Genomic DNA, 12,209 nt, shown 5'->3' with positions numbered 1-12,209 from the left:
ATATTATGGTATATTTCTACAATGAAATGTTAAACAGCTGCAAGAGAGAATGAAGAAACTCTTGATGTCTGACATGGAAAGATCTTAAGATCAGTTATTAAATGGAACAAGCTAGGTTTGGAACCATAAGTATAGTGTATGTTCCATATGTTTAAAAGAGTTGAGAGGAGAATATTTAGTCATATTTGCCTGTATATACAGTTAAAAAAAAATCTCCGGAAGGACACATAAACTATTAACAGTGTTCCTGTGTGCATGCATGGAAGGAAGTGTGTGGGTTGGCTAGGCACCAATGCCTTTGTGCAGTTAGAAAAAGGAGACAAAGGTGCTATTCCTCAACAACTTGTACTCTTAGCTCTTAGAAAGATTATTAAAATAAACAGATTTTCTTAATACTAGGCACTTAGCAGCCATCCACTGGAAATTTTTTTTTAAGTTTTTTAATGTTCATTTATTTCTTTTTTTGAGAGAGACAGAGACAGAATGCGAGTGGGTTAGGGGCAGAGAGAGAGGGAGACACAGAATCCGAAGCAGGTTCCAGGCTCTGAGCTGTCAGCACAGAGCCTGACGCGGAGCTTGAACTCACGGACCGCGAGATCATGACCTGAGCCAAAGTCGGACGCTCAACTGACTGAGCCACCAGGCGCCCCTAGAAATTTTAATGAAAATAGATAATAGAAGGATTTCTCTTTTGAAAATTCTAGACTAAGCTTTTCATTATATTGAGTTAAACTTTTTCTCTAGGAATTTTAACTTAACGTTTAGTTCATTTATGATTATCTGATAATAGTTGCATACCTGTATTAAACATATTTGATTTTAGGGCTCCTGGGTGGCAGTTGAGCATCTGACTCTTGATCTCAGTTCAGGTCTTGATCTCAGAGTTGTGAGTTCAGGTCCCAAAGTGAGCTCTATGCTGGGCATGGAGCCAACTTAAAAAAAATACTTGATTTTATTAAGATCATCTTGTAAGTTATTTCAGGTAAAATTTTTATTATTCATTGAAAAAGTGATATAACTTGATTGGTGTATCTCTTGATTGTTTTAATATTTGAGTCATGTGACTCCCAAATACATAATTATATAAAAACATAAGGTTTAGGGGCGCCTGGGTGGCGCAGTCGGTTAAGCGTCCGACTTCAGCCAGGTCACGATCTCGCGGTCCGTGAGTTGGAGCCCCGCGTCAGGCTCTGGGCTGATGGCTCGGAGCCTGGGGCCTGTTTCCGATTCTGTGTCTCCCTCTCTCTCTGCCCCTCCCCCGTTCATGCTCTGTCTCTCTCTGTCCCAAAAATAAATAAAAAACGTTGAAAAAAAAAATTAAAAAAACAAAAACAAAAACAAAAAACATAAGGTTTAATAAAAAGGTAAAATACAAAACTACACATTCAATATCATTTTCCTTTACTAAAATTTTATATGGATATAGATATTAATTTGTATTTATGCATGCATATATATCTATAGGTGTTTGTATCTATATATACATATTATATATTTATATGTGTATGTTATATGCATTCTATATAAAGTTTTAGTAAAATAATAAGTGTATGTCCTTACAGCTTTCTATGCATATATATGTAGGTATGTGTTTTAGGAAAAAGACTAGAAGCAATTAGACCAAATTGTAGTATATCTTAGAAGTAGAATTTCACATGGTTTTAAATTATCTTCTTTATAAGCTTTTGTATTTTTCCATTTTTTACAGTGATTATGTATTACATTGCATTGACAATAAATGTTTTAATGTTGTTTCTCCAAGAATTTTTACTGAAGCCTTTTTTTCTCCTTCATGAAAAGAGTTTTTCAGCTTATATCTTTAATGGATACCGGATTACCTCAGTGTTCTAATGAGAAAATAGAGCTTGCAATTCTGTGGTTCTTGGATCAGTTTCGTAAAACATATGTTGGTGATCAACTTCAAAGAACCTCAAAGGTAGGTTTTTACTAGAGATTTTTTTAAAAAATGTTACTGAAAATGAATAAAGATGCTCACATACAATAGCTTTAAGCTGAATGATATATTTGGGTAATTTCTACCTAAGAAATTTAATTGATCAATTGAAATTGATTGATTAATTGGTATTGAAAACACTGTGAGATTAATTTGCTTGTTTTATGCCTAGATTTACCATTTTCTTCAAAGGTTGGGAGAGTTAGTGAATATTATTTTTATGTGGCTAGTCATTAAATAGTTAAGATTATTTAAAACACTTTAATAGATTTTGCCTTATTATATTTATTTCAAGGTTTGAAACAAAAGATTTATTCTTTTTGTAGTTCTGGGATTTTTTGGACATTTACTTCTTTATGTGGTTTCCAGTATATCTTTTGCTCATTGCTCAGCATTTTTACGTAAGTGATGGGGACCAGGAGAGCTAGACATGTCTTTGAGAGGCCACAGTTAAATCACACTCATAGTATGATAATTGAAGTTTTAGCTTCAGCAAATTTAGATGAATTGATCCTAAGGCATAATGAGGGATTATTGAGGGCATTTATGTGAACCCTAACCAGATATTTAGTAGTACTTGTGACACTGAGTAAAATCTATGACGTTTTCTCCTTTTGTAATAGTAACTCTTTCCAAACCTTGTCTGCAAGAGAAGTCCTAAGGATAGTCTTACCTCCTTTGGATTTATAGTTTTTATTAGTAATGTTGAAGGATTTCTAATTTGAAATATTTAGAGTAAGCTTTTTATATAGAACTAAGCTTCTTATCCCCTGGGAAATTTGGCTTAACCTTCAGTACATTTATGGTTTTCTGTTCACAGTAGTTGTATAATGGGAAATTTTTGTTTGATTTTGTTAATATTACCCTTTGGTTTATTTCAGGTTTGTTTAACTTGCTTTTTAAGAAAGTGATGTAGCTTGATGCTTCCTTAGTCAAATATATTGTGATATTTTCTTGCCAATTAGGATTAATTTCAGTAAAAATTTCTTAGAATTTAGCTGCTATTGAATGAGACCATTAGGGAGAACTAGAAATAAATGTTTTAGTTGGATAGTAAAACAAATTAGAATCAGACAAAAATTACATGGTATGAAATTTATACAGGGTGCCTCTTTTAAAATCCCAGATGTGTTACTTGAAGGTTGAGAGTAAATCAAATTATGATAAATTGTCTTATTTTAAATGTACCCAGAGAGTTTGCCGTTTTGCTTTCACAAAAATGAATACAAACACTCTTCAGACATTGCTAACCCAGTATTTGGTCTGGATCTTAAATCAGAATAGTGTAATATGGAGTAGAAAAGCCTTCAAATTAATTGTGTTTAAAATACTTGGAAAGAAATATGTAAGATGAGATTAGTTGTTTAGAGCAATGGGATTTAGGAGTTTTTCCCCCCAATTTTTATTTGTTGTATTAAAATATATATGTATATTTTATATATATGTGAGAATTCTAGATATCAACAAACAGTCACAGGAAAAGACAGATATATTTATATATCCTTTAATACAAGGTAATATGAAAAAAGTGAATTATGGAAGGTCAACTTTTCTTTTTTGAAAGAGCTTACATATTAGGAAAAAATAAACACATCATCAGACTGGTCATTGTAATTTAACATTTTTGGTGTATGCATCTTTCCTTACCAAAAAGTGTTTAGTCCGACAGCAATCTTATTTTTAAGGCATTCCTACTGCATAACCCTAAAGGGAAACCAGAGCTTTCTGCTTTCTTTTTCTCTGGCTTGTCTGCCAATCTGCCTTAATAGGAAGTTTGAGGAGGTTTTGGAGAGTCTTTAATATGTGTCCTGGCACTCTTTTTAGGATCTCTTCACACTCCTCTAGTCCTTAACAGTAATCCTGCAGAGTTGGTATTGTTTTGTTTGTTTTTTTCAAAGTTGGTGTTATTGTTCCCATTTCACAAATGAAACAGACCACCTAACACATTTGTAAGTTCTCTACATACTAGTTTTCTGGCAACCAACCAAGGAAGACCAGATGGAAAATGTATATATATATATTTTTTGGTGAGTATATTGTCACATTCCAAATTGTGGCAAAAAAGGGGAAAGTGTTAGTTAAGAGTTAGATTGCACTAAAGTAATATTTAATGGGTACTTATTTTGTATTAGGAGCTGTCCTAGACCCTCTTAAGCATTAGCTCATTTAATTGGATCATATGGAATGTGACTTACAAAGTTCTTCCCAGTCTCTTTTCTATGTATGTCACCAGTTTCATGCCTCAGTCCTCCATACTTGTATTACATACTTTATGTGTACTAAACTTTTTTCAGCTTCGTCAACAGTCTGTGTTCTCTGTAGATTCTAGGCCTTTGGGCAAAATGTTTCCTCTGCCTAGAACACTATTTCTTTTGAATCAAACTTTCACTTTTCTGCCTTACTCTGCTGATTCCTACTTTATCTTTCACATCAGATACCCCATCCTTTAAGATGACCTTCTTAAGTTCTGGGAGAATTCCTTTTATGTGTTCTATAGCAACCTGTAATTACCCCCCTTTTTTAGTGTTATTACACTGCATTGTAATCATTTGTTAGCAAAACATATTTTGACTCTAATTTGGGTTAGGACTGTCTCCACCTTTTTTATTATCACTTCCAAGTGCATGGCATATTACTTATGTATTTTCTACTAGATAGTGGTTGAATGTATATATTTAGTAGAATTCCACGGGATTTGAGTCTAAATCTCCCACTTGATAAACTTTCATGTGATAAAAGGTATGTTCTTGAGTTGGAAAATGATGCTGACTTTAGTGACATTGTTCAGCAAGTTTAAATAAGGTGTACTGTTATCTATCTTGAATTTCTTACATATGCATCAAGTAAGTGCAAAGAGTCCTAAGTGATGCACAGAATAGAAGTATGTGCTATATATGAGAAGCAAGAGCCACAAATGATAGCTGTAGGCATTTATTGAAGCAGTAGTCTGCCAAAGACTTCACGTAGCACTTGACAGGCATCTAATTTCATCTCACAAAAGTTCCATGGGAATAGCTGTTTTTTATTAACACTTCCCCATCCCTTTTTACAGACTTGGAAACTGAGGTCTGGAATAATTAGTGATGTATTTAAGTGGTTGAATCTGGATTTGAACTAGGACACCTGATAACAGAGCCTATGCTGCTGATCACTTTGCTGTATTGCTTCCTGTTGGATCTTTCACCTGGGATATTGAACAGGCCCCCCCTTCAATCACAATAGGTCCTAAACAGGAACTATCTCCTGAAACCCTTTCCACCTACTTCCCTATTTTGAGGAAGAATGACTGTGAACTCAAAATGTCCCCTTTGTTCTTACTTCTTATATCTGATCTGTCACCTAATCTTGTTGATTTTATTTTCTAAATATCTCTGTTTCATTCTTCTCAGTCCCCTTCATTTTTATCCTCATTGTTACTGCTTGTCATTTCTTACTGGATTTCAGATCTTATTGTCCTCTTTGTTTCCTTCTTGCATTTTCCCCACTCCAATCCATTTTCCATACTGCCACCAAAGTAATATTTTCTTCAGTAGAGAACCAGGGAAAATAATGTAATGGACACTCACACCCATCTTTGTCAAATCTGAATACCTTGCCCTATTTGCTTCATATCTGTATATTTTTAAATTAAACATTAATGGCCTGTTGCTGCTCTGATTCTGTTCTTCTTGTGCCAAAGTAACCACTGTCCTAAATTTCATGTTATTTTCATGCATGATTATGTTCTAGTCCCACATTTCTATGTACTTATAAACAAAACCTAGTACTGTTAACTCTATAGAAAATTAGTATGCAGGAACTTGCTGGTTTTGATCCACATTGTTTTTGAGATTTATCCATGGTGATACGTATAGTTCTAATTTAATTACTGAATGGTGTTACAGTATATTATTGTGCCATTATGTATTCATTTTTCTGTTAATATACACTAGGTTGTTTCCAATTTTATTTTATTTTATTTTATTTTTTTTTCAGTCCAATTTTAAAGTTTATAAAAAATACTCCAGTAAACATTCAAATACCTATTTCCTCATGCATGTGTATGAGTATCTTGAAGGTAAATACTGGGAGTAGAATTGCTGGGCTGTAGACGGTACATCACTTCAGCTTTACAAGATATTACCAAGTTGCTCTCTTAAATGTTAGAATAGCCTGTTTTCCCTCTCCCAGCAGATTATATGTTGCTGTATGTTGTCTTAATACTTGCTTTTGTCAGACTTTAAAATTTACAGAATTTCTCTGCTTAAAATTCTTACTGGTTTCTCATTATATAAATAAGTTCCTTATGGTTAGACTTTGTGTACCTTTGCAGCCTTTTCTTTTGACACTTTTTTCTGTTCTGTGACATGCTTTGTATGTGCTACACTTTTTGTCCTGTCACCTATTCCTACTTACTGTCTGATGAATATTAATAAGTAACTACTATATACTAAGACCAGGGTACAATGGCAAATAGAATGGTCTATCTGTCCTCTAAGTTTTTAATTAAAGAGGAAGATGGGCAAATAAATAAAAAATTATAAAACCTACCTCCCCACTTAAACATTGAAATAGTACAGGAAGAGGCAGACTATTAAATAAAGGTTGCTGGACATTTGGTTATATCTATTTAAAGTTTTGAATTATTACCTCACAGTATATAAAAAATCAAATCTAAGTTGGTGACTCTTAGTGTGAAAGGGAGGGGACTATGATTTAAGGACAGGAAGGATTTTTTTTAATGTTTATTTTTGAGAGAGAGGGCGAGCAGGACAGAGGCAGAGAGAGGGGGAGACCAAATCCCTAAACAGGTTCTCCACTAACAGCTTAATTGATTGAGCCACCCAAGCACCCGAGGAAGGATTTCTTTTTAAGGCATGAAAAGCCCAAACTATAAACCCAAAGGTTGATAAATTCTGCCCATATTAAAAATAAAAATTTCTGCAGCTCAAAATACACAGTAAACAAAGTAAAAAGACAAGCTAGAGACAGGGTAAGACCCAATACATGTAACTTAAAGAGAATCAATATCCAGTTATATAAACAATTTCTATGAATCAATAAGAGAAGAACAACCTAGTAAAAAAAAAAAGTGTGCCAAAGATATGAGTAAACAATTTATAGAAAAAGAAATCACGGTTTATAATCAACATGAAAAAATGTTCATCCTTTCATGGACTAAGGGAAATGCAAATTAAAGCTATAGTGCAATAATCCTATCATACCTATTAGCTGGAGATAGTTAAAAAGTTTGATGAAAGCATGTATTTGTGATGAAGTAAAATAGCTAACACTCCTATACACTGCTAGTGGAATCCAAACCAGTAAAACATTTTTGGAAAACAGCAATATCTAACAAAGTCGAAAATGTATAAAATTCTTGGACTGGGTGAAAACTCTAAAACATCGTTGAGAGAAATTAAATGAGGCCTAAAAATAAATAGATATATATCATGTTTATGAATTGGAAGACTCAATATTGTTAAAATTAGTGAAGTAAGTGAAGTAGGTATGATAACAATGTGTCATCAAATAGAGAATTTAAATAAAGAGATGGAAATTATTAAAAATAGAAACAAATAGAAATTCTGTAGTTGGAAAGTACAGTAAATGAAAATGAGATGTTGAGGCACAGAGAGAAAAAAGACTGAAGAAAAGTGAACAGAGTCTCAGAGAACTGTAGGTCACCAGTAAATACACCAAAATATCATGGAGTACCTGGTAGAAGAATACCAGAAAAGGAAGTGAGACAGGATCAGAAAAAAACACTTAAAGCAATATTGGCTTAAAACTTAACCATATTTGGTGAAAAGCATTACACATCAAAGAAGTGCAATAAAGACCCACACTAAGAACACATCGTAGTAAAAATGCTGAAAGACAAAGAGAAAAATTTTAGCAGCAAGGGAAAAACTATTCATCACAGTTACCAGAAGGGAGGTGGGTGGGGGATGAGTTAAACAGGTGATGTTGATTAGGGTACTTGTTGTGTTGAGCACCCAGTGACATATGGAAGTGTTGAATAAAAACAAAAAAGAAAAAAAGAAAAGAGAAAAACTCATTACACGTGAGGGGTACCAGTAAGATTAATAGCTGACTAGTCTTGAGAAACAGGAGAGACCAGAAGATCCTTCAATGACATAGAGTGCTGAACTAGTAACCAAGAATTCCATATCCAGCAAAACTATCTTTAAAAATGAAAGGAGGGTCTCCTGGGTGGCTCAGTCGGTTGAGCATCTGTCTTCAACTCAGGTCATGATCAGGTCTATGGGTTTGAGCCCCGTGTCAGGCTCTGTGCTGACAGCTCAGAGCCTGGAGCCTGCTTCCGATCCTGTGTCTTCCTCTCTTTCTGCCTCTTCCCCACTCTCACTTTGTCTCACTCTGTCTCTCAAAAATAAATAAATGTGAGGACTCTAGGAAGATGGCGGCGTAGGACGATGCTGGGCTCACCGCATCCTGCTGATCACTTAGATTCCACCCACACTTGCCTAAATAACCCAGAAAACCACCAGAAGACTAGCAGAACAGATTCTCTGGAGCCAAGCGCAGACGAGAGGCCCACGGAAGAGGGTAGGAAGGGCGGAGAGGCGGTGCGCGCTACACGGACTGGCGGGAGGGAGCCGGGTCAGAGGGGCAGCCCGCCAGCAAAGCAGAGCCCCCGAGTCTGGCTTGCAAAAGCAGAGGGGCCGGACGGAGTGTGTTCAGACAGCAAGCGGGACTTTACATCTGGAAGGTTATAAGCTAACATCTCTGCTCGGAGAGCAGGAGGGCTGGAGGACAACGGGAAGGAGAGTTGTTGAGCCCCGGACGACAGAGCTCGGCTTGGCGGGGAACAAAGGCGCTCACCAGCGCCATCTCCCTCGCCCATACCCCAGCCCAAATCCCAAAGGGAACCAGTTCCTGCCAGGGAACTTGCTTGCACCGCGCAAACACCTAACGCTGTGCTTCTGCGGATCCATCCCTCTGGCAGCAGGTCTGACTCCCTACCGGTGCCACAGCGCCCCTCCCGAAGCAGATCACGAAGGATAAGTGAGCTGAGCCTACCCCTCCCACCCCTGTGCACCTTGCCGATCCACCCCAGCTAATACGCCAGATCCCCAGCACCACAAGCCTGGCAGTGTGCAAGTAGCCCAGGTGGGCCATGCCACCCCACAGTGAATCCTGCCCCTAGGAGAGGGGAAGAGAAGGTACACACCAGTCTGACTGTGGCCTCAGCGGTGGGATGAGGGCAGACATCAGGTCTGACTTCGGCCCTGCCCACCAACGCAAATTATTCAAGACAACACAGGGGAAGTGCCCTGCAATTCCGCACCATACCAGGGACTATCCAAAATGACCAAATGGAAGAATTCCCCTCAAAAGAATCTCCAGGAAATAACGACAGCTAACGAACTGATCAAAAAGGATTTAAACACTATAACAGAAAATAAATTTAGATTAATAGTCATAAAATTAATTGCTGGGCTTGAAAACAGTATAGAGGACAGCAGAGAATCTATTGCTACAGAGATCAAGGGACTAAGGAACAGCCAGGAGGCGCTAAAAAATGCTATAAATGAGCTGCAAAATAAAATGGAGACAGCCACAGCTTGGATTGAAGAGGCAAAGGAGAGAATAGGTGAACTATAAGATAAAATTATGGAAAAAGAGGAAGCTGAGAAAAAGATTAAAAAATCCAGGAGTCTGAGGGGAAAATTAGAGAACTAAGTGATGCACTAAAGAGAAATAATCTACGCATAATTGGTATTCCAGAGGAGGAAGAGAGAGGGAAAGGTGCTGAAGGTGTACTTGAAGAAATAATAGCTGAGAACTTCCCTAGTCTGGGGAAGGAAAAAGGCATTGAAATCCAAGAGGCACAGAGAACTCCCTTCAGACGTAACTTGAATCAATCTTCTGCATGACATATCATAGTGAAACTGGCAAAATACAAGGATAAAGAGAAGATTCTGAAAGCAGCTAGGGATAAAAGTGCTGTAACATATAAAGGGAGACCGATAAGACTCGTGACGGATCTCTCTATTGAAACTTGGCAGGCCAGAAAGGAATGGCAGGAAATCTTCAACGTGATGAACAGAAAAAAATATGCAGCTGAGAATCCTTTATCCAGCAAATCTGTCATTTAGAACAGAAGGAGAGATAAAGGTCTTCCCAAACAAACAAAAACTGAAGGAATTCATCACCACTAAACCAGCCCTACAAGAGATCCTAAGGGGGATCCTGTTAGACAAAGTACCAGAGACATCGCTACAAGCATGAAACCTACAGATATCACAATGACTCTAAACTCATATCTTTCTATAATAACACTAGATGTAAATGGACTAAATGTGCCAGCCAAAAGACATAGGGTGTCAGAATGGATAAAAAAACAAGACCCATCTATTTGCTGTCTACAAGAGACTCATTTTAGACCTGAGGACACCTTCAGATTGAAAGTGAGGGGATGGAGAACTATTTATCATGCTACTGGAAGTCAAAAGAGAGCTGGAGTAGCTATACTTATATCAGACAAACTAAATTTTAAATTAAAGGCTGTAACGAGATGAAGAAGGGCATTATATAATAATTACAGGGTGTATCCATCAGGAAGAGCAACAAACATCTATGCGCCGAATACGGGAGCCCCCAAATATATAAAACAATTACTCACAAATATAAGCAACTTTATTGATAAGAATGTGGTAATTGCAGGGGACTTTAACACCCCACTTACAACAATGGATAGATCATCTAGACACACGGTCAATAAAGAAACAAGGGCCCTGAATGATACATTGGATCAGATGGACTTGACAGATATATTTAGAACTCTGCATCCCAAAGCAATAGAATATACTCTCTTCTCAAGTGCACATGGAACATTCTCCAAGATAGATTACATACTGGGTCACAAAACAGCCCTTCATAAGTATACAAGAATTGAGATCATACCATGCATACTTTCGGACCACAGTGCTATGAAGCTTGAAATCAACCACAGGAAAAAGTCTGGAAAACCTCCAAAAGCATGGAGGTTAAAGAACACCCTACTCAAGAATGAATGGGTCAACCAGGCAATTAGAGAAGAAATTTAAAAATATATGGAAACAAACGAAAATGAAAATACAACAATCCAAGCGCTTTGGGATGCAGCGAAGGCAGTCCTGGTAGGAAAATACATTGCAATCCAGGCCTATCTCAAGAAACAAGAAAAATCCCAAATACAAAATCTAACAGCACACCTAAAGGAAATCGAAGCAGAATGGCAAGGACACCCTAAACCCAGCAGAAGAAGAGAAATAATAAAGATTAGAGCAGAAATAAACAATATAGAATCTAAAAAAACTGTAGAGCAGATCAATGAAACCAAGAGTTGGTTTTTTGAAAAAATAAATAAAATTGATAAACCTCTAGCCAGGCTTCTCAAAAAGAAAAGGGAGATGACCCAAATAGATAAAATCATGAATGAAAATGGAATTATTACAACCAATCCCTCAGAAATACAAGCAATTATAAGGGAATACTATGAAAAACTATATGCCAACAAACTGGACAACCTGGAAGAAATGGACAAATTCCTAAGCACCCACACACTTCCAAAACTCAATCAGGAAGAAATAGAAAGCTTGAACAGACCCATAACCAGCGAAGAAATTGAATCAGTTATCAAAAATCTCCCAACAAATAAGAGTCCAGGACCAGATGGCTTCCCAGGGGATTTCTACCAGAAGTTTAAAGCAGAGATAATACCTATCCTTCTCAAACTATTCCAAAAAATAGAAAGGGAAGGAAAACTTCCAGACTCATTCTATGAAGCCAGTATTACTTTGATTCCTAAACCAGACAGAGACCCAGTAAAAAGAACTACAGGCCAATATCCCTGATGAATATGGATGCAAAAATTCTCAATAAGATAGTAGCAAATCGAATTCAACAGCATATAAAAAGAATTATTCACCATGATCAAGTGGGATTCATTCCTGGGCTGCAGGGCTGGTTCAACATTCACAAATCAATCAATGTGATACATCACATTAATAAAAGAAAAGATAAAAACCATATGATCCTGTCAATTGATGAAGAAAAAACATTTGACAAAATTCAGCACCCTTTCTTAATAAAAACCCTCAAGAAAGTCGGGATAGAAGGAACATACTTAAACATCATAAAAGCCATTTATGAAAAGCTCACAGCTAACATCATCCTCAATGGGGAAGAACTGAGAGCTTTTTCCCTGAGATCAGGAACACGACAGGGATGTCCACTCTCACCGCTGTTGTTTAACATAGTGTTGGAA

The 12,209-nt window shown here is 36.8% G+C and overlaps 1 protein-coding gene across 5 annotated transcripts in view; it reads left to right on the top strand.

Annotated features, from left to right (window-relative positions):
* The window catches only part of RANBP17 (RAN binding protein 17), a 333,056-nt gene that overhangs the window by 72,627 nt on the left and 248,220 nt on the right, over positions 1-12,209 (top strand). For all 5 annotated transcript variants that reach the window (XM_043596086.1, XM_043596085.1, XM_043596083.1 and 2 more), the window contains one exon: positions 1,801-1,936. In XM_043596086.1, the coding sequence (XP_043452021.1) occupies positions 1,801-1,936 (136 nt within the window). The remainder of the gene's footprint in view (positions 1-1,800; positions 1,937-12,209) is intronic.

This window comes from Prionailurus bengalensis, chromosome A1 (genome assembly GCF_016509475.1).
Source record: "Prionailurus bengalensis isolate Pbe53 chromosome A1, Fcat_Pben_1.1_paternal_pri, whole genome shotgun sequence".
Lineage (NCBI taxonomy): Eukaryota > Metazoa > Chordata > Mammalia > Carnivora > Felidae > Prionailurus > Prionailurus bengalensis.
The sequence above is the reverse complement of the archived record's forward strand: the minus strand, read 5'-3'. Positions and strand labels throughout refer to the sequence as shown.